General features: G+C 48.0%; 1 protein-coding gene across 4 annotated transcripts in view; it reads left to right on the forward strand.

The window, feature by feature from the left end:
• Positions 1-21048, forward strand: part of SBNO2 (strawberry notch homolog 2) — a 324007-nt gene that overhangs the window by 249973 nt on the left and 52986 nt on the right. For 3 of the 4 annotated variants that reach the window (XM_078669941.1, XM_078669942.1, XM_078669944.1), the window contains 5 exons: positions 7269-7427; positions 16650-16739; positions 17025-17115; positions 18818-18978; positions 20308-20441. In XM_078669941.1, the coding sequence (XP_078526067.1) occupies positions 7269-7427; positions 16650-16739; positions 17025-17115; positions 18818-18978; positions 20308-20441 (635 nt within the window). The remainder of the gene's footprint in view (positions 1-7268; positions 7428-16649; positions 16740-17024; positions 17116-18817; positions 18979-20307; positions 20442-21048) is intronic. The other variant, XM_078669940.1, reaches the window with a different exon arrangement.

Consider the following 21048-nt stretch of genomic DNA (forward strand, 5'->3'; position numbering starts at 1 on the left):
TGTTGTTGAAGACGGGATGGGCTGGGGGGGGGGCACTGATGTCTGAGACGGGATGGGCTGGGGGGGTTCACTGATGTCTGAGACGGGATGGGCTGGGGGGGCCACTGATGTCTGAGACGGGATGGGCTGGGGGGGCCACTGATGTCTGAGACGGGATGGGCTGGGGGGGGTCACTGATGTCTGAGACGGGATGGGCTGGGGGGCCACTGATGTCTGAAACGGGATGGGCTGGGGGGTCACTGATGTCTGAGATGGGATGGGCTGGGGGGCCACTGATGTCTGAGACGGGATGGGCTGGGGGGGGCCACTGATGTCTGAGACGGGATGGGCTGGGGGGTCACTGATGTCTGAGACGGGATGGGCTGGGGGCCACTGATGTCTGAGACGGGATGGGCTGGGGGGGGTCACTGATGTCTGAGACGGGATGGGCTGGGGGGCCACTGATGTCTGAGACGGGATGGGCTGGGGGGGCCACTGATGTCTGAGACGGGATGGGCTGGGGGGGGTCACTGATGTCTGAGACGGGATGGGCTGGGGGGCCACTGATGTCTGAGACGGGATGGGCTGGGGGCCACTGATGTCTGAGACGGGATGGGCTGGGGGGGGCCACTGATGTCTGAGACGGGATGGGCTGGGGGGGGTCACTGTTGTTGAAGACGGAATGGGCTGGGGGGGCCACTGATGTCTGAGATGGGATGGGCTGGGGGGGTCACTGATGTCTGAGATGGGATGGGCTGGGGGGGGGCACTGATGTCTGAGATGGGATGGGCTGGGGGGGTCACTGATGTCTGAGACGGGATGGGCTGGGGGGGGGGGCACTGATGTCTGAGATGGGATGGGCTGGGGGGGCCACTGATGTCTGAGACGGGATGGGCTGGGGGGTCACTGATGTCTGAGACGGGATGGGCTGGGGGGGTCACTGATGTCTGAGACGGGATGGGCTGGGGGCCACTGATGTCTGAGATGGGATGGGCTGGGGGGGGGGTCACTGATGTCTGAGACGGGATGGGCTGGGGGGCCACTGATGTCTGAGACGGGATGGGCTGGGGGGCCACTGATGTCTGAGATGGGATGGGCTGGGGGGTCACTGTTGTTGAAGACAGAATGGACTGGGGGGGCCACTGATGTCTGAGACGGGATGGGCTGGGGGGGGTCACTGATGTCTGAGACGGGATGGGCTGGGGGGCCACTGATGTCTGAGACGGGATGGGCTGGGGGGGGTCACTGATGTCTGAGACGGGATGGGCTGGAGGGGGTCACTGATGTCTGAGACGGGATGGGCTGGGGGGCCACTGATGTCTGAGACGGGATGGGCTGGGGGGGCCACTGATGTCTGAGACGGGATGGGCTGGGGGGGGTCACTGATGTCTGAGACGGGATGGGCTGGGGGGCCACTGATGTCTGAGACAGGATGGGCTGGGGGTGATTGGTGTCCAAGACAGGATGGGCTGTGGGCGATTGGTGTCCAAGACAGGATGGGCTGTGGGTGATTGGTGTCCCAGACAGGATGGACTGTGTGTGATTGGTGTCCAAGACAGGATGGACTGTGTGTGATTGGTGTCCAAGACAGGATGTGCTGTGGGTGATTGGTGTCTAGGATAGGATGGCTGTGGGTGATTGGTGTCCAGGACAGGGTGGGCTGGGGGTGATTGGTGTTCAGGATAGGATGGGCTGTGGGTGATTGGTGTCCAAGACAGGATGGGCTGTGGGTGATTGGTGTCCAAGACAGGATGGACTGTGTGTGATTGGTGTCCAAGACAGGATGGGCTGTGTGTGATTGGTGTCCAAGACAGGATGTGCTGTGGGTGATTGGTGTCTAGGATAGGATGGCTGTGGGTGATTGGTGTCCAGGACAGGGTGGGCTGGGGGTGATTGGTGTTCAGGATAGGATGGGCTGGGGGTGATTGGTGTTCAGGATGGGATTGGCTGGAGGTGACTGATGTCTGAGACGGCATTGGCTGGGGCGTCTGGTGTCTAAAACTGGATTAACTATGGCTGATTGGTGTCCAGTATGGGATATACTCCTGCCAGATACAGGAGGAGCTTGGGTGGCTGGTTTCCATTTGTCGGTCTATAGTGTGTACTACATGCCAGGTTTGGTGGCTCAGTGGACTAATGCATCCACTACAGGAGCCTGTGTTCGACCTCATGGTCACAGGTTCAAATCCCAGCGGGTCCACTCAGCCGTTCATCCATCTGAGGTCGATAAAATGAGTACTATTGAGTTGGGTAACAATAAACATCTGTTATTCAGCGCCAAGAGACCTATGGGTGAACGTGCGCTTTACAAATCCACGTGTTATGTTATGTTATGTGTATGGCGTTAGTACTCCTTGATGTAGCCAGCTCATGGTCTGTCTACAGTGTGGAGTAGATGTGCACTTGGGGCCTATTCACAGAGGTTAATTTACCTGTGAGCAGCTCTACACATGGAAATGTACTCTTACACTTTGTATTAAATGTACTGCTTTGGGCTTTTCACTCTAAATGTATATTTACTACAAAGTGCAGACTGGCAGCCCACACTCCCTGAAATGAAGTGAAGCCATATTCACGAGAGTAAAGTTACTCCTAATAACTGTTCACACCATGGTGAGAGCTCCCTGTTGTAAAGCATTAGGCAGTTTTCATTCATAGCTCAGAGTCTGGGGTCAGATGTGTCCACCTTGTTATGTTAATAGTGCATAATGTAGCGCAGGACCCCGCCCCAGGAGGCAGGTGAACAGATAGAAACAGCCGCATTTTGAGATGTTTATTTGATTTAGAAAAGCTGGAGCCTGCGCTGAAAGAGTGGAGGCTGTTCCAGTGGAGTGGGGCGAGATAGAAGAAAGTCCCACCACCATGTTTTGACGCGCGAATGCGACGAGGACAAAGAAGCTGTTGGCCTCCAGGACTAAGGTTCCTGTTGGGTTGAAAAGGAGTGATTATCTTGTGCATATTTAGGACCTGTGCCTGAGAAGGAGTTAGAAGTCAGGCAGAGCAGTTTAAAGAGTGCTCTCCTCTTAACCCCTTCCGTGCGGGGCTGTTTCCCCCACTGTGCTGGGGGGTGGGGGGGCGCGTACAGCGCCCCGGTGCTCATGACGAGGTCAGCTCGTCATGAGCTACGGCGCTCCGGTGCTCATGACGAGCTGAGCTCGTCATGGACACACCCGCTCCCATGGAACGTTCAGCACAGCAGGGGAATCAGCCCAGCGTGTGAGTGTTCCACGGATTGGGCACGGTCATGACGAGCTCAGCTCGTCATGAGCACCGGAGCGCCGTAGCTCATGACGAGCTGACCTTGTCATGAGCACCCAAGGTGCTAACAGGGAGGCAATGAAAGGCCCTGAGAATGGGGACAGACCAGGTCTACGGAGGCAGACTGTTCACCAAGCGGCAGCTGTACTTTGAACTACTTGCATTTTAGATATAAGGGTTCCATGTGAAGCGAGGAGCAGGGCATTCCCGTAATCCAGGCAACTGGTGATCAACGCCTGGGCGTGTCTTTCGGGAGCTCAGAGGGAGATACTGAAAGGTTTTCCTCAAAAAGCGCAGTGTACCCAAGCCAGTGCCACAGGCGGGAATGATCTGCTTTGTCATAGATAGTGTGTCATCTAAAAGTATACCCAGGTTCGTGGCTATTCTGCTGGGTACAGGGGCAGGCCGAGTTTATCTGGGCACCAGTCATCATCCCGAAGAGCCGAGCCTTGTCGGACAGACGGATCTCTGTTTTGCCCTCATTGAGTTTGAGGCAGAGGAGGGACATCCAAATGGTGATTTCCCTCATGCAGACGACAATTCGCCGCTTGATGTTCTCGATGTCCTTCCCAAACGAAATGGCCGGTTGGGTGTCGTCGGTGTAGGGAAGAATTTCAATCCTGCAGGACTTTACCAAAGGGGCTAGGGGCGACGTTGATGTTAAAAAGTGTCGAGCTCAAGGAAGAGCCATGAGAACCCCCCTCGTTCAACAGGACAGCTTTGGAGTGATAAGCGCCAATGGAATCTGTTTAGACCCTATCTTTGAGGAAGCCCGTAAACCCGTCGAGGGCGGGACCCTGGATGCCTCCCTGGTAGAGTCGTCGAATCAGGATGCAATGCAGGTGGTATCAAACGCCGCTGCCAGGCCAACTGAGATCAGCACGGCAGGGTGTCCAGCATCGAGGGATAACCCGGTAGTATCTGCTACCGCTAGTAGGGCAGTTTCAGTACTATTGGAAGATCTGAAGTCTGATTGAGAGGCATCCAGCAGGCTATGCTTCTCCGGATAGGAGGAGAGCTGTCTGTCTGTTCATGGGGGTCTCCAGAGCCCTCCTCAACAGAGGGCGCAGGGCGATGGGGCGCTAGTTAGCTGGTTCGTTAGGATCTGCATTAGGTTTCTACAAGATAGAAGTGAGGAGTGTTGCCTTCCATAATGGTGGGATGGTGGACGCGGACAAAGACTGGTTATACAGGGGTGTAGCTGGCTCAAGTAGAGGGCCTCGCGGACAAAGACTGGTTATACAGGGGTGGAGCTGGCTCAAGAAGACGGCCTCTCGGACAAAGACTGGTTATACAGGGGTGTAGCTGGCAGTAGAGGGCCTCGCGGACAAAGACTGGTTATACAGGGGTGGAGCTGGCTCAAGAAGACGGCCTCTCGGACAAAGACTGGTTATACGGGGGTGGAGCTGGCAGTAGAGGGCCTCGCGGACAAAGACTGGTTATACAGGGGTGTAGCTGGCAGTAGAGGGCCTCGCGGACAAAGACTGGTTATACAGGGGTGTAGCTGGCAGTAGAGGGCCTCGCGGACAAAGACTGGTTATACAGGGGTGGAGCTGGCTCAAGAAGACGGCCTCTCGGACAAAGACTGGTTATACGGGGGTGTAGCTGGCAGTAGAGGGCCTCGCGGACAAAGACTGGTTATACAGGGGTGTAGCTTGCAGTAGAGGGCCTCGCGGACAAAGACTGGTTATACAGGGGTGTAGCTAGCAGTAGAGGGCCTCGCGGACAAAGACTGGTTATACAGGGGTGGAGCTGGCTCAAGAAGACGGCCCAAGAAGACGGCCTCTCGGACAAAGACTGGTTATACGGGGGTGTAGCTGGCAGTAGAGGGCCTCGCGGACAACGACTGGTTATACAGGGGTGTAGCTGGCAGTAGAGGGCCTCGCGGACAAAGACTGGTTATACAGGGGTGTAGCTGGCAGTAGAGGGCCTCGCGGACAAAGACTGGTTATACAGGGGTGTAGCTGGCAGTAGAGGGCCTCGCGGACAAAGACTGGTTATACAGGGGTGTAGCTGGCAGTAGAGGGCCTCGCGGACAAAGACTGGTTATACAGGGGTGTAGCTGGCAGTAGAGGGCCTCGCGGACAAAGACTGGTTATACAGGGGTGTAGCTGGCAGTAGAGGGCCTCGCGGACAAAGACTGGTTATACAGGGGTGTAGCTGGCAGTAGAGGGCCTCGCGGACAAAGACTGGTTATACAGGGGTGTAGCTGGCAATAGAGGGCCTCGCGGACAAAGACTGGTTATACAGGGGTGTAGCTGGCAGTAGAGGGCCTCGCGGACAAAGACTGGTTATACAGGGTTGTAGCTGGCAGTAGAGGGCCTCGCGGACAAAGACTGGTTATACAGGGGTGTAGCTGGCAGTAGAGGGCCTCGCGGACAAAGACTGATTATACAGGGGTGTAGCTGGCTCAAGTAGAGGGCCTCGCGGACCAAGACTGGTTATACAGGGGTGTAGCTGGCAGTAGAGGGCCTCGCGGACAAAGACTGGTTATACAGGGGTGTAGCTGGCAGTAGAGGGCCTCGCGGACAAAGACTGGTTATACAGGGGTGTAGCTGGCAGTAGAGGGCCTCGCGGACAAAGACTGGTTATACAGGGGTGTAGCTGGCAGTAGAGGGCCTCGCGGACAAAGACTGGTTATACAGGGGTGGAGCTGGCAGTAGAGGGCCTCGCGGACAAAGACTGGTTATACAGGGGTGTAGCTGGCAGTAGAGGGCCTCGCGGACAAAGACTGGTTATACAGGGGTGGAGCTGGCTCAAGAAGACGGCCTCGCGGACAAAGACTGGTTATACAGGGGTGTAGCTGGCAGTAGAGGGCCTCGCGGACAAAGACTGATTATACAGGGGTGTAGCTGGCTCAAGTAGAGGACCTCGCGGACAAAGACTGATTATACAGGGGTGTAGCTGGCTCAAGAAGACGGCCTCTCGGACAAAGACTGGTTATACAGGGGTGTAGCTGGCTCAAGTAGAGGGCCTCGCGGACAAAGACTGATTATACAGGGGTGTAGCTGGCTCAAGAAGACGGCCTCGCGGACAAAGACTGATTATACAGGGGTGTAGCTGGCTCAAGAAGACGGCCTCGCGGACAAAGACTGATTATACAGGGGTGTAGCTGGCTCAAGTAGAGGGCCTCGCGGACAAAGACTGATTATACAGGGGTGTAGCTGGCTCAAGAAGTGGGCCTAAGGTAGAGATAATATGCGGAGGACAGAGATCCGAAGCGGAGCCGGACTTTGCTTTGGCTAGCAAGTCGAGCATCTGAGGTTCAGTAATAGGTTTGAACCCTTCAAGTACTTCCGAAGCAGTAATTTGAGGCGAATCCGTGATACAACTAAGAGCTGTGGGATCCGCCATGGCGTGAAAGCTGCGGTAGATGTAATACTTTTAGTTTGAAAATGGCTAGCGAAGGTATCACAAAGTGTTTGTGAGGCAGGAATGATTGAGGAGCAGGCTTGGGGTTTAATAGGTTGTTTAAGTCTTTGAATAAATAATTCCTGGGAGGAATTGCCTCCTTGGTCTGTTTTGTTACCAATATACTCCCTACGCGCCCTTATTTTGCGATGGCAGGCGCTTCATGCTAGTTTGTATGTTTGTTTATCCATATTCGTTTTTAAAGTCCTCCAATTACGTCCTAGTCTTTTACAGCTCAATTTGTCCCATTTCAATCCCGCAGTCTACCGTGGAGCTTTAGGTCTGCATAGCATAGCAGGACGTTGCCTATAGGGAGCAACATTGTCAGGAGCACGGGAAAAAGTGTGGAACAGGGTTAAAGCAGAGTCCGTGTCCTGAGAATCATCTACAGTGGGGGCGCGAAAGGTGGATTGAAAGGATAGCAAAGTGATCTGTTTCCGTGGCCTCAAATACATTATTACATGATTTCTGATATGTTCATAACACAGTTTCCCCTTGTAAGATTCTTCCTGCCTCTGTAACATGTTGGTGGCTTATATTATAGCCTCCACTTCTATAACCTATATTTCTGCCTCGTAGGACGGCGCTCACCACGTCTTTAATGTCTTCCTCTCTTGCAGGATCCCTCCTACCTTGATGAGCTGTCCAGCCACTCCATCTTCTCCTCACCTGCCGATTCTCTGTCTGACATCGCTGATGCCCAGGATTTCCTGCACGCTGACAGCTTGAACCAGGTGCCGACGTTATGGGACGTAAACACGCAGCCGAACCCTGCCAAGGTGAGGTTTCGAGTGGTTAGCAGCGCTGGCTGCGGTGAGGCATGGCGTCACTTAGCTGTGCTGGTTGAGGGGGAGACATGGCATGTACGGGACACAAGGTGCCCTTGGGTGGTAGGGCTGCAGGTGAGACATGAAATCCTTAGCATGTGGGGCTGTTGGTGAAACCAGATGTACTCGGCAGTGCTGGATGTAGGTGAAACGCTGTGCTCACTTCAGGTGAGACTTGGTACCTTTAGCAGTGTTAGTGGTAGGTGAGGCGTGGTATCCTTATTGGCTATGATTTCACTGGTTGCAGGTGAGACAGGTGTGTTTGGCTGCACTGCATCCAGGTGAGACTTTGTTGGTAGGTGAGACCCGGTGTCCTTAGCAGGTCAGGCGACAGGTGACACATGGACCCCCTAGCCATGCTGGCTGCAGGTGACACACGTCTTTAGCTGCGCTGGCTGCAGGTGAGACTTGGTACACTCAGCATTGTTGGTGAAAGGTGAAATGCGGAGTCCTTAGCAGCTCTGAACGCCAACGAAGTGAGCACTCCCCCCAAATTGCTAATCTATACCTTGATCCGCATTTATCTGCTCCACGATGTCTTCTCTTTGGACATCATACAAAAATGTACGCATGCAAGAGTTGGTTCGATTGATTTCTTAGGTTAGATTTGAGCCTTAAAATCAGAAAATGTTTTTACCCCATTGATCGAAGGGTATTTACTGCCCAACATCCACTTTTCCTGGTCTACCTGTCCAACAATGATGGAAACTGAATGGACTGGCGAGAGACCGGTAGACAGACCTATATGTCCTAGGCAGTGGGGATAAAGGTGAAATGCGTTCTCTGAGCACAAGCTTGAGAGACTTCTTACATGTTAAATAAAAGAGGGGTGCCTATAAAACTTCCGTATCCCGCTACAGGGTACTCCCAGGGCCATGAATGATGGGTGCAGCAGGTCGCAAGTCTGTTACTTTCATTAAGGAAAGGCCTAAACCATTTCAAAGCCTGCTCCTGGCACACACCTCTGCCAACTCCTCCGGCCTTCAGGGGCTAGCGTGTTGAAAGTGGCCAGTACGTGAAATAGGGTGAGTCTGACCTATGCACTCACATCTGCTTTGATGACCACCTCTCTGCACATCATGGCTGATCACGTGGTGCTGTTGGTATACTGGTTGCACCGGGTCGATCATATTGTCAGCCTCCAGAGGGGTTTGAAACTGCAGGACTGCCTGGATTAAGCTAAACTGTCTTCAGAGACTCTGATCCCAGGGCTGGACTCTCCCAGGGCAGCCTACAAACTCTGCCACTTGCGACCATCCTTGCTACCCTTCGGTGTTGGCTGCTGCCGGGAGAACGACTGACCTGTCAGTGTGGCCACAAGTAGTGTCTGTTATTCCAACTCTTCGCGCAGATAATTCACCCATTCGGCTCTTGGCAAGATCTAGGGCTTGGAGACATAGTCAGTCCAAGCCTCTAGGAAGGAAGCTCACTCTCCCTGGGCTGCATTAAGAAGTGTCTAGAAAAGAGCGAAGTTGCACAACATGCAGGCTCTGAAGACAGTTTAACACAAATAAGATATAATGAGAGTGAAGCTTTCTATACAAGATCCGCAGAGCAAAAAATATAATGATAGCTTCCTTGCTCTGGTTCATGGATACAGCTTCATCAGCCTTCATCTGCTGAACTGAAAGGAAGGCATGCAAAACTCCACACTGTACGTGCAAATCTTTCAAACTTGTTTTCGAAATCAAATCCTTCAATTGTCATGCAAGTAGTGTATTTCATTATGTATAATGTTAATGTATGACCGGGAACCATGCTTTGGCTTTGTTCAAAGCACCCTAAGTGTTCAAACATTGCTGTGGAATAACTTCTTCCAAACATAGTTTTAGTGTTTGGCTACTAATAGCTTTAGTTGTCTCTTGTGCGTGCTCAGAGAACAGTACATGGCCCCGGCATATCGCCGATGGTTACACTGACAAGGACTGTTATTTGTGATTCAGATAGAAAATGTAGTAACTCAAGTAATGGATGCCACCTTGTGCCTATTGTCTGTATTACAGGCATGTATTCCTTTCCAGGTCGGATGACATCAGTATCATGCAGGGCAAAAACTTTGGCAGAAATAGTTTCAAATGATGTTTTTTTTTTAAAGTAAAGTTCAGGCTGATTAAGCAGCAGTGATCTGAATTCATCCTTTCCACCCCATACAGGCTCACAAAGTCTGTGTCAGAGCCTGTTGTGGCCGGATACATTATTTAAAATTGAGAAAGCAAAAGCTTCCTATAACTTGACAAGATGACTTGTCCCTTTGAAAAGATCTCAACTGAAGTCACTAATTGATCCTAGGGGTTAATAAAGTGCAGCACTCACGATCATGTATTACTTTCTGACACACGTCGAAGCTGTGCAAAGGGCTTAAAACAATTTTTCAAGGTTATTGGAATAACTCTCCCAGAACAAATGTTTTTGTAAACTATTGGCCCAGATATAAAGAATAAGCAGATTTATTTATTTATTTTCTATTTATACACAGTTTATCGTACAATACCTTCACAGTACCTGTAGGATAGGATTTTAGTCACAAGGTAACGATCTTCCTGTCATGGGCAAGAGGCCATATGTCCAGGCTCTCACAACACACAGAATGCATGAAGTGTACACTCTGGTACTACATGGTAACCCAAAGGCCTCTTTTCCGTAAAATATTCCTGGTCACTATAGGAACATGCCAACCGTAAATTCTGGCATGTTCCCCTACCTTGTGGGCTACAAGGCCTTCTTTGAGGTGACGTACTCTGTATTTAAAAGTAGAGTTCGAGTCACAAAGGGTTATTTTGACAAGTTTGCCTGCAGTTTTGAAAGCTGCAGCAGTCAGGCTACACATGTAGACCTGAAGCTATTTTCCTTGCCAGCCTAGTGGATGGCACAGTGGGCTTGTGGAGACCTTCGGTTCTGATGCCTCAATAGCCCCTCTCTGGTTTGGGGCATATTCTGGAGCTCACTCCTCACCACTGGTGGCGGCCTTTAAACAAGAGACCGCGTACACCATCACCAGTTCGATGATGTCCTGTAGACATCTTACCTGGCAGGAACTCTTCTAGGTCACAGCCCTTTGTCCTCCTTTTGATGCTGCCCTCTGGGTCTCTGGGCGATGAGTTGCATTTTATTAATGAATAGTAATGCAGTACAATAGTAATATAGTAGAATACTAATGTAGTAGAATATACATACAGTAGAATATTCATACAGTGGAGTTTTAATACAAAAGAATATTAATACAGTAGAATGTGCATGCAGTCGAATATTCACACAATAGAATGTTCATACTGTTCAATGTTCCCACTGTACAATATTCAAACAGTGGAATATTCAAATAGTAAAATATTCATTCAATAAAGCGTTCATACAGTAGAACTTTCACACAGAATATTCATACAGTAGAATATTAATACAGTAGAATGTTCATACTGTTGACAGGTTCATACTGTTCAATCTTCCCACTGTAAAATATTCATACAGTAGAATATTAATCTAATAAAGTGCACATACGGTAGAATGTTCACACAGAATAGTCATACAGTAGAATGTTCATACCGTTGAATGTTCATACAGTTCGGTGTTCACACTGTAGAATATTCATACTGTAGAATATTAATGCAGTAGAATGTTCATACTGTTGAATGTTCAAACAGCAGAATGTTCATACTGTTGAATGTTCATACTGTTCAATGTTCACAGAGTAGAATATTCATACAGTAGAATATTAAGGCCGTGCAGTACAGCAATCGTACAGTAGAATGTTCATACCGTTGAATGTTCATACAGTTCGGTGTTCACACTGTAGAATATTCATACTGTAGAATATTAATGCAGTAGAATGTTCATACTGTTGAATGTTCAAACAGCAGAATGTTCATACTGTTGAATGTTCATACTGTTCAATGTTCACAGAGTAGAATATTCATACAGTAGAATATTAATGAAGTAGAATGTTCACACAGTAAAATATTCATGCAGTAGAATATTAATGCAGCGCAATACAACAATCATACAGTAGAATATTAATACAATAAAGTGTTTTTACGGTAGAAAGTTCACACAGTAGAAAATTCATACAGTAGAATATTAATGCAGTAGAATGTCCATAAAGTAGAATATTCACGCAGTAGAATATTAATGCAGTGCAGTATAACAATCATACTGTTCAATGTTCATACAGTTTAATGTTCACACAGAATATTCATACTGTTGAATGTTCGCACAGTAGAATGTTCATACTGTTCAATGTTCACACAGTAGAATATTAATGCAGTAAACTTTTCATACTGTTGAATGTTCATACAGTAATGTTTGTACAGTAGAATGTTCATACATTAGAATGTTCACAATGTTGAATGTTCATGCTGTTGACAGGTGCATACTGTTCGATCTTCACACTTCAAACTACACACTTCACATTAATATTCATACAGTAGAATATTAATGCAATAAAGTGCACATACGGTAGAATGTTCACACAGTAGAATATTCATACAGTAGAATAATAATGCAGTAGGATATTCATACAGTAGAATATTAATGCGGTAGGATATTCATACAGTAGAATATTAATGCAGTAGAATGTTCATACAGTAGTGTTCACAACGTAGAATATTCATGCAGTAGAATATTAATGCAGTGCAGTACAACAGTTGTACAGTAGAATGTTAATACTGTTGAATGTTCATACAGTTCGGTGTTCACACTGTAGAGTATTCATACAATAGAATATTAATGCAGTAGAATGTTCATACTGTTGAATGTTCACACAGCAGAATGTTCATACTGTTGAATGTTCATACTGCTCAATGTTCACAGAGTAGAATATTCATACAGTAGAATATTCATACAGTAGAATATTAATTCAGTAGAATGTTCACACAGTAAAATATTCATTCAGTAGAATAGTGATGCAGTGCAGTACAACAATCATACCGTAGAATATTAATGCAATAAAGTGTAGAAAGTTCACACAGTAGAATATTCATACAGTAGAATGTTAATGCAGTAGAATGTTCATAAAGTAGAAAATTCATGCAGTAGAATATTAATGCAGCGCAGTACAACAATCATACTGTTGAATGTTCATACTGTTTAATGTTCGCACAGTAGAATATTCATACAGTAAAATATTAATGCAGTAGAATGTTTATACTGTTGAATGTTCAAACAGCAGAATGTTCATACTGTTGAATGTTCATACTGTTCATTGTTCACAGAGTAGAATATTCATACAGTAGAATATTAATGAAGTAGAATGTTCACACAGTAAAATATTCATGCAGTAGAATATTAATGCAGCGCAATACAACAATCATACAGTAGAATATTAATACAATAAAGTGTTTTTACGGTAGAAAGTTCACACAGTAGAATATTCATACAGTAGAATATTAATGCAGTAGAATGTTCATAAAGTAGAATATACATGCAGTAGAATATTAATGCAGTACAAGAATCATACTGAATGTTCATACAGTTCAGTGTTCACACTGTAGAATATTCACACAGTAGAATATTAATGCAGTAGAATGTTCATACTGTTGAATGTTCATACTGTTCAATGTTCACAGAGTATAATATTCATACAGTAGAATATTAATGCAGTAGAAAGTTCACACAGTAAAATATTCATTCAGTAGAATATTAATGCAGTGCAGTACAACAATCATACAGTAGAATATTAATACAATAAAGTGTTTTTACGGTAGAAAGTTCACACAGTAGAATATTCATACAGTAGAATATTAATGCAGCAGAATGTTCATAAAGTAGAAAATTCATGCAGTAGAATATTAATGCAGCGCAGTACAATCATACTGTTGAATGTTCATACTGTTTAATGTTCGCACAGTAGAATATTCATACAGTAGAATATTAATGCAGTAGAATGTTTATACTGTTCAATGTTCACACAGTAGAATATTAATGCAGTAGACTGTTCAGACTGTTGAATGCTCATACAGTAGATGTTCATACAGTAAAATGCTCACAGTAGCGTGGCTCAGTGGTTAGAGGCGGCAGACCCGGAATCTGAGATCGACCGCGGACCAGGGTTCGATTCCCCGCCTCGGCGGGTCTCGGGCTCATAAATTCCACGGTCTCGACAATTCTCGCTCCGGTGCCTACTCGACTCACGGGGTCACACTCTGCGACTCTGGGCAATAGCTTGCTTAATCTCCACATCGGCCCCTCGCGGCGGGATGCCTGGCTTTCACCTTGTGGATACCCTGCCGGGGTTTCTCACAGGGGAATACCAGGACGGGTTCCCTAAGCAAGCGCGGAGATGCCCCAGGGTAAGTCCTGCGCTATATAAGTTTCATACATACATCATACATACATACTGTTGAAAGTAGAGTATTCATGCAGTAGAATATTAACACAGTGCTGTACAACAATCATACAATCGAATATTAATGCAGTAGAATGTTTATACAGTAGAATGTTCACAAAGTAGAATATTCATGCAGTAGAATATTAATGCAGTGCAGTACAACAATCATACAGTAGAATATTAATGCAGTAAAATGTTCATATAGTTTTACGTTTTTTTAATTTATGTTACAGAAATCCGAAGAGATCCCCATAAAATGCACACAATTTTACACTAGATCAAGCAGAACTAATGCACTTGATATTCAGGAGTACTACAAACACAACAGAATCAATATAAATTAAAAAACTAAAAAATTATTTAGCAGACCCTCTCTTTAGGGGGAATCATTAAATAATCTGAGGCAGATCGTATAAGTAACTGCACACATACGGGCTTCAATCATTTTCAATCAGGTAGTAAAAGCACTAGAGTGACTAGACAGACCAAAAGGACGTGATTCAGGTCTTGAATTCCTCTTTGGCATAAGTAACATTCAGCAGGTATTACATACCATTTAGCCATAAGGGGATTTAGGGAAGCACACCTAACCTCAACAGAATCCTAAAACGTCTAAGTCCATGACTTCTGCATATATACTTCCTGCATAGATCTACATCTATGTCTAGGAGCATAAAATCCTCATTCAATAGGCATCATGCTTCTCTTTGGGAGGGACCCATGTGAGGTAATGTTGCTGACTTGCCCTCTACACAAGGATCTATTATTGGCATATCCGAGAACAAGCATAACGAAGAGGTGTGCTTAGGAGAAGGAGCAAAGTCTGCACTTAGTGAACAAGATAATTCTTTTTGAGATGGCCCTGCGTAGTGCGTTGCTGTTAACTTGTTCTCCTCATGGGCCATTGCTGTTGGAACAACCAAAACTGAGCTTAACGTGCAAAAACATTCAAGCGGATCAGAGAATGGAGAACGGGAATGGATATGTACATGGCTGAAGAGAGGGTCACATACAAGGCCAGAGGTTGACCGAAAACATTCCACAAGGTAGACCGAGCTACAGCGATAATATATACTTACAACTCTTTGTGAACCTAGCCACAGCGGCTGTATGTACTTACAACACCCCATAGATCTAGCCACAGGGGTAGTAAATGCTTACACCACCCCATGGACCTAGTCACAGGGGTAGTATATATTTAAACTGCCATAGAACTGGCCACAAGGGTTGTATGTACTTACACTACCCAATGTGCCTAGCCACGTGCAGTATATACTTCTACCGGAAAACATCCATCACAACGCAACTTTTACGACGCACTACCATTACAACGCAGGATTTACAACGCAAGTCATTACAACGACTTGCGCTGGAGGGCGCTGTAGGATAGGGAATAGTTTAATTTACTATCCAAAACCTTCCCTACTATCCACGGGGACTGGAGTTGGAATAGTAAATTAAACTATTCCACTATCCAGCGCCCCCCAACGCAAGTTGTTGTAACGACTTGTGTTGTAAAACCTGCGTTGTAAAGGCATGCGTAGTAAAAGCATGCATTGTGATGACATACATCCCTTCTACCTCTCAGTGAACCTTGCTACAGGATCTGTATATACTTATACCTCTCAGCGAACCTTGCCACAGTGTCTGTATGTACTTATACCTCTCTGTAAACCTTGCTACAGGGGCTGAATATATTGCTACCTCTCTGTGTACCTCGACTCAGTGGCAGTATATATTGATACCGCTCTGTGAACCTTGCCACAGCAGCTGTATGTACTTGTACCTCTCTGTGAACCTTGCCACAGCGGCTGTATATACTTATACCTCTCCGTCAACCTTGCCGAAGCGGCTTTATATACCGCTACCTCTCTGTGAACCTTGCTATTGGGGTTGTATATACTTATACCTCTCCGTGAACCTTGTTATAGGGGCTGTATATACTTATACCTCTCTGTGGACCTTGTCACAGCGACTGTATATACTTATACCTCTCTGTGAACCTTGCTACAGTGGCTGAATATACTTCTACTCCTCTGTGAACCTTAACTCAGTGGCTCTATGTACTCCTACCTCTCAGTGAACCTTGCCACTACAGCTGTGTATAGTTATACCTCTCTGTGAACCTTAACTCAGTGGCTCTATATACTTCTACCTCTCAGTGAACCTTGCCACTGCAACTGTATATAGTTATACCTCTCTGTGAACCTTGCTACAGTGGCTGAATATACTTCTACTCCTCTGTGTACCTTTACTCAGTGGCAGTATATACTTATACCTCTCTGTGAACCTTAACTCAGTGGCTCTATATACTTCTACCTCTCAGTGAACCTTGCCACAGCAGCTGTATATAGTTATACCTCTCTGTGGACCTTGCCACAGCGGCTGTATATACTTCTACCTCTCTGTGAACCTCAACTCAGTGGCAGTATTACTTGCACTGTGGAGCCAGACTGGTCCTCATAGTGTTGAAAGATATTGACAGTTTCAGACAAGTGCCATTGGTGTAAAGACCATGGCACTACGAGGACCGCTAATGCTGTCTGTTTAGATACTTTCACGCGAGTGTATTAAACAAGTGCAAACAAAGAAACAAGTCACTTTGGTCCTCTAAAACCCTTGTATCAAGTGGCGTTGGGAGTTAGAATAGCAGTTCACGCTTCGTTATGGGAAGGGAGTGTTCTCATAAATGTAGGTATGTATTGAAGTGTGTTTGCTGGGGCTGGTTGTACATTGCTGGGCTCGGGGTTGGCAGCACAAAGCCAGTCCCTGGGCTGCAGAGTCTGATGGAGCAGCTCTAGCGATGTGAAAGAAGTGTGCTTCCTTTGTTGCTTACACTCTCGTGTGTTTCGCTTCAGCTCTTCTCGCCCAGCAGACAGTTCTCGGGCTTGGAAAGTTTGGAAGATCTGGCCGCAATCATAAACACCCCCCCACTGGCCAGCTACCAGGTGAGACCTTGCAGGGCTGTGGCGGTGGGGGGAGGCGAATTGTGCGGTGGGTGCTGGTGTGTATCTTGCACAAGGCTGCCGGTTCCTTTGCAGGAGTACATGGACACACATATGGAGACTTTGCAGGGGCAGTATGTGCGTCCTGGGACCGGCAGGGAACTCCCCTAAAAGCTGGTACTCAAGAGTTGTGCAAAGTCAGCGCTTTCGTTGAGCACTTTCCCTTCTTGCTGGTATGCCGAACCTGGGCCATCTCTCACTGACAGCTGCCCTTTCTTGCTTTTGCAGACACAGTATCAACCGGAAGAGGAAGAAGAGGAGGAGGAAACTGAGGAGTTGGGTCATACGGAGACATACTCAGATTATGTGCCCTCAAAATGTGAGTTCTGGAGTCAGGTGAACTGTTGTAGCTTCTTGTGCTTCTCTGTACTCATTTTGGCTTCACAGTGTGAACAACAAAATGTCTGCACTTTTTATTCCACCCATTTCCTAAGAAATGTTTGAGGCAAGAGATGGAAGGTGTCCTAGCTTAAGGTGAGCAAAGCCCAGGAGTTTGGCCAGATTTGGCTAGTTAGCATTTGCAGAGGATGCTGTTCTGTGCCCCCTTTTGCAGTCTGTTTGCCATGTCTGATCCAAGTCACCACACCCTCTGGTTAGACTGTCAGCAGCTGCCACCTGTGGGAACTGACCCTAAATGCATTGAACTTTATGATCTAGCTCTAGGAAGGCTGGTCTGTGGCATCATCCTCTAGTCGAAGCAGACCCCAGACCTATGGACGTGAGGACGTGAGGATACTGCTCAACAAATCCTTTGGCACCAGCAGCTTTTCAGTGGAAGCAGTCTATCCTACCTGATGGTACAGCTCTAACCATGCTTCGATACTGTACCAGCAGTGTCCCCTGTGGAGCCAGCCCGTGAGCCTCGACTACCTGAGAACTCTCTAAGAATGTTTGGCTGCTCACCTGAGCAGCCTACAGGCATGCGCTACATGATTGTACAGCTCTTAGAAGATGTGACTGTTCTAAGGACTAGCCCGCGAGCCTGTCCTACCTGATAGTACTGCTCTAAGAACACGTGACTGTTCTAAGGACTAGTCCATGAGCCTGTCCTACCTGATAGTACTGCTCTAAGAACATGTGACTGTTCTAAGGACTAGCCTGCGAGCCTGTCCTACCTGATAGTACAGCTCTAAGAACGCTTGCCTGCTTGCAGGAGCAGCACGCAAGTCTGTCCTACATGATTGTACAGCTCTAAGAATGTTTGACTGCTCGCAGGAGCAGTCCGCCAGCCTGCCCTACCTGATAGTACAGCTCTAAGAATGTTTGACTGCTCACAGGAGCAGCCGCTATCCTGTCCTACCTGATAGTATAGCACGAACAGCCTGCAAGCCTGTCCTACCTGATAGTACTGCTCTGAGAACGCTTGCCTGGTTGCAGGAGCAGTGCGCAAACCTTTCCTCCGAGAACACTTGCCTGCTTGCAGGAGCAGCCCGCAAGCCTGCCCTACCTGATAGTACAGCTCCAAGAATGTTGGACTGCTCGCAGGAGCAGCCCGCGAGCCTGTCTTACCTGATAGTACAGCTCCGAGAACCTTTGACTGCTCGCAGGAGCAGCCCGCGAGCCTGTCTTACCTGATAGTACAGCTCTAAGAACGTTTGACTGCTCGCAGGAGCAGCCTGCGAGCCTGTCCTACCTGATAGTACAGCTCCAATAACCTTTGACTGCTCACAGGAGCATCCCGCGAGCCTGTCTTACCTGATAGTACAGCTGTAAGAACCTTTGACTGCTCGCAGGAGCAGCCCGCGAGCCTGTCTTACCTGATAGTACAGCTGTAAGAACCTTTGACTGCCATGAGCCTGTCTGACCCGAAGGCTCTGCCCCTGAACTGTTCCCTACGAGCAGCTTCGAACCAGACAAGCCTCTAGGTCCTGCTACACCGAAAACCTTTTGTCTGGGAATGCCATAGTGGTGTTCTGATTAAGGATTTTGTTATGGTTAGGTTGTTCTCTTGCAGGAAAGTAGCTTTTCTTTCTTAAGTACACCATCCGAGCCTAAGTCTTTCTTTTTGCTCCTCATTGCAGCCAAAATCGGGAAGCAGCACCCAGACCGGGTGGTGGAAACCAGCACCCTGTCCAGCGTCCCCCCTCCAGACATCACCTACGAGCTCGCCCTCCCAAGCAGCACCTTCGACCAAACCTTGCTCTCTGCTCTGCAGCTAGAGGCCATCGTGTACGCCTGCCAGGTAGGAGCAACAATCTCTGGTGCTAGGTGTGAATGCCAGCCAGTGTGGGAGGGTCTGTAGGTTGCATTCAGCATGCAAGGGCATCAAAAGGTGACTGTGGGCCTAGATCTGTAGACCGTGGTGTGTGTGTGGTGTGTGGTGTCTGCTCCTCACGTGCTCATGTGCGTGTCATCTTGAGCACCCCTTACTTTGGATTGTCTTAAGTGTGCTTTTGTGGTGTCAGTGTTTTTGTGTAGGCTCTGTGAGTCTATGGGGGTGGTGGTGTTCATGGTTTAAAGCTGCACTGGGTGTTTGGGCGCTCTCCATTCAGTTGGCTACTGGAATCTTTGCCCAGTCTTACTCGAGAAAAGTAAACATGCGAGAATCCAACAGCTTGTTGAATGGACTATTCTCTTCGGTACCTAAAACTCCAAACTCTGGCAGGTCAAGGTGCCATGGCCATGGCCGTCATTGCACTCAATAAATGGCTTTACGTAAGAAAGCTCACAAAATAGACCGCAATGCATCATACGTATTTAGGAGAGAGGGAGAGGGTCACTCATGGAAGGTGCTGCAGGAAACGTATCCAAGAGAGGGACGGCTGCTATCCGTCCATGTACTCACTATGAGTTCTACTGCTGATTCTAGAAGTATAACTAATATGGTTGTTGGTACTGATACTGATACCCTGGTGGGGACTGCTACTACTACGGGGGCTTCTGCTAGCACTCCTGTGTGTACTGTTTGTACTACAAGTACTTCTACAAGCACTTCTGTGGGTACTGCCACTACTGTAGGTGCTTCTACTACAAGCATCCTTGTGGGCACTGCTTCTACTAGGAGTACTTCTACTACAGGCACCCCTGAGGGCACTGCTTCTACTAGGAATGCTTCTACTACAAGCAGCCCTATGGGTACTGCCACTACTATGGGCTCTTCTACTAGGAGTGCTCCAGCTGCTTCTATAATGCTTCGTACTAGTCGCCAACAGAAGTAGTTATAATACTGTCCTTAGTCATGTCACTACTGTAGCGGTGTCACTTGTACTAGTATGTTTACAGCTGACCTGCAACTCTTTTGTCTGGAATGACAGAGATGGTTTTGCTGCGGTCAGGCCTTACTCACCCTGACCAGACCGTCAGAGCATGGTTTACAAGGGCCAGGCACAGCTCGCACATGTCAGCAGGGCAGAGCCTGCCTTGCCCTAGTCAAACTGGCAGCGCCCTACTCCACTGTGGTTGGGCTGGTGCACACCAGCTTACTTCAGTCTGGCCTAGGGGACAGTAAAATGCATCATAACCAGTGTGTCCAGGATCACCCCTTAAACTAATCTGTGGTTTGGATTTGCAGCAACACGAGGTTCTCCTACCCAGCGGACAGCGGGCAGGGTTCCTTATTGGAGACGGCGCTGGTGTGGGCAAGGGAAGGACTGTAGCCGGCATCATCTTCGAGAACTACCTGAGGGGGAGGAAGAAATCTCTTTGGTAAGTGGATTGTTGACCTCTTTCCTGTAGTAATCTTCTGAGGTTTCGTGAAGGTTTCCCCCCTCACAATGGGCGCAAGGTATCACCAGGCACCGATGGCTCCCATTATCCCACCCCCAGGGGAATTGAGCAGGGACAGCCTCCTATGGAATGGGAACATGCAGCAGGCTCCATCAGCTTCACCCACCCCCACGTTTGCAGGGACCTTCCTTGGAGTGCCATCCCCCCCTCCAGTGATATCCGTGCGCTCTCTGAATGGGTGGGCCCCTCCTGCAGTGACATCTTGGAAGCTTTGTGCATAGCTTGCCATCTCATCCTCTCTTCATCAGGGGCACCATGCCAGGCGTGCCTCTGAGGGATCCCCAGGGTGGTCTGTCACCCCTCTCATGCAACCATTGCCAGGAGGTGCCATGTATAGATGGTTTCCTAAGTGATCTCCCGGTGAGAGTCCTCCGGGTACTAATCACTCCTATTTATTTATTTAAGAAGTTTTCTATAGCGCTTGCCTGACCCTAGGGTATCGGAGCGCTTTACAGCAGAGAATCACCAAACACAAAATAGAAGAGCGACACATTAACAGAAAAACACAAACTAGAAGAGCGACACA

The sequence above is a fragment of the Lissotriton helveticus genome, chromosome 12 (assembly GCF_964261635.1).
Source record: "Lissotriton helveticus chromosome 12, aLisHel1.1, whole genome shotgun sequence".
In the NCBI taxonomy this organism is placed as follows: domain Eukaryota; kingdom Metazoa; phylum Chordata; class Amphibia; order Caudata; family Salamandridae; genus Lissotriton; species Lissotriton helveticus.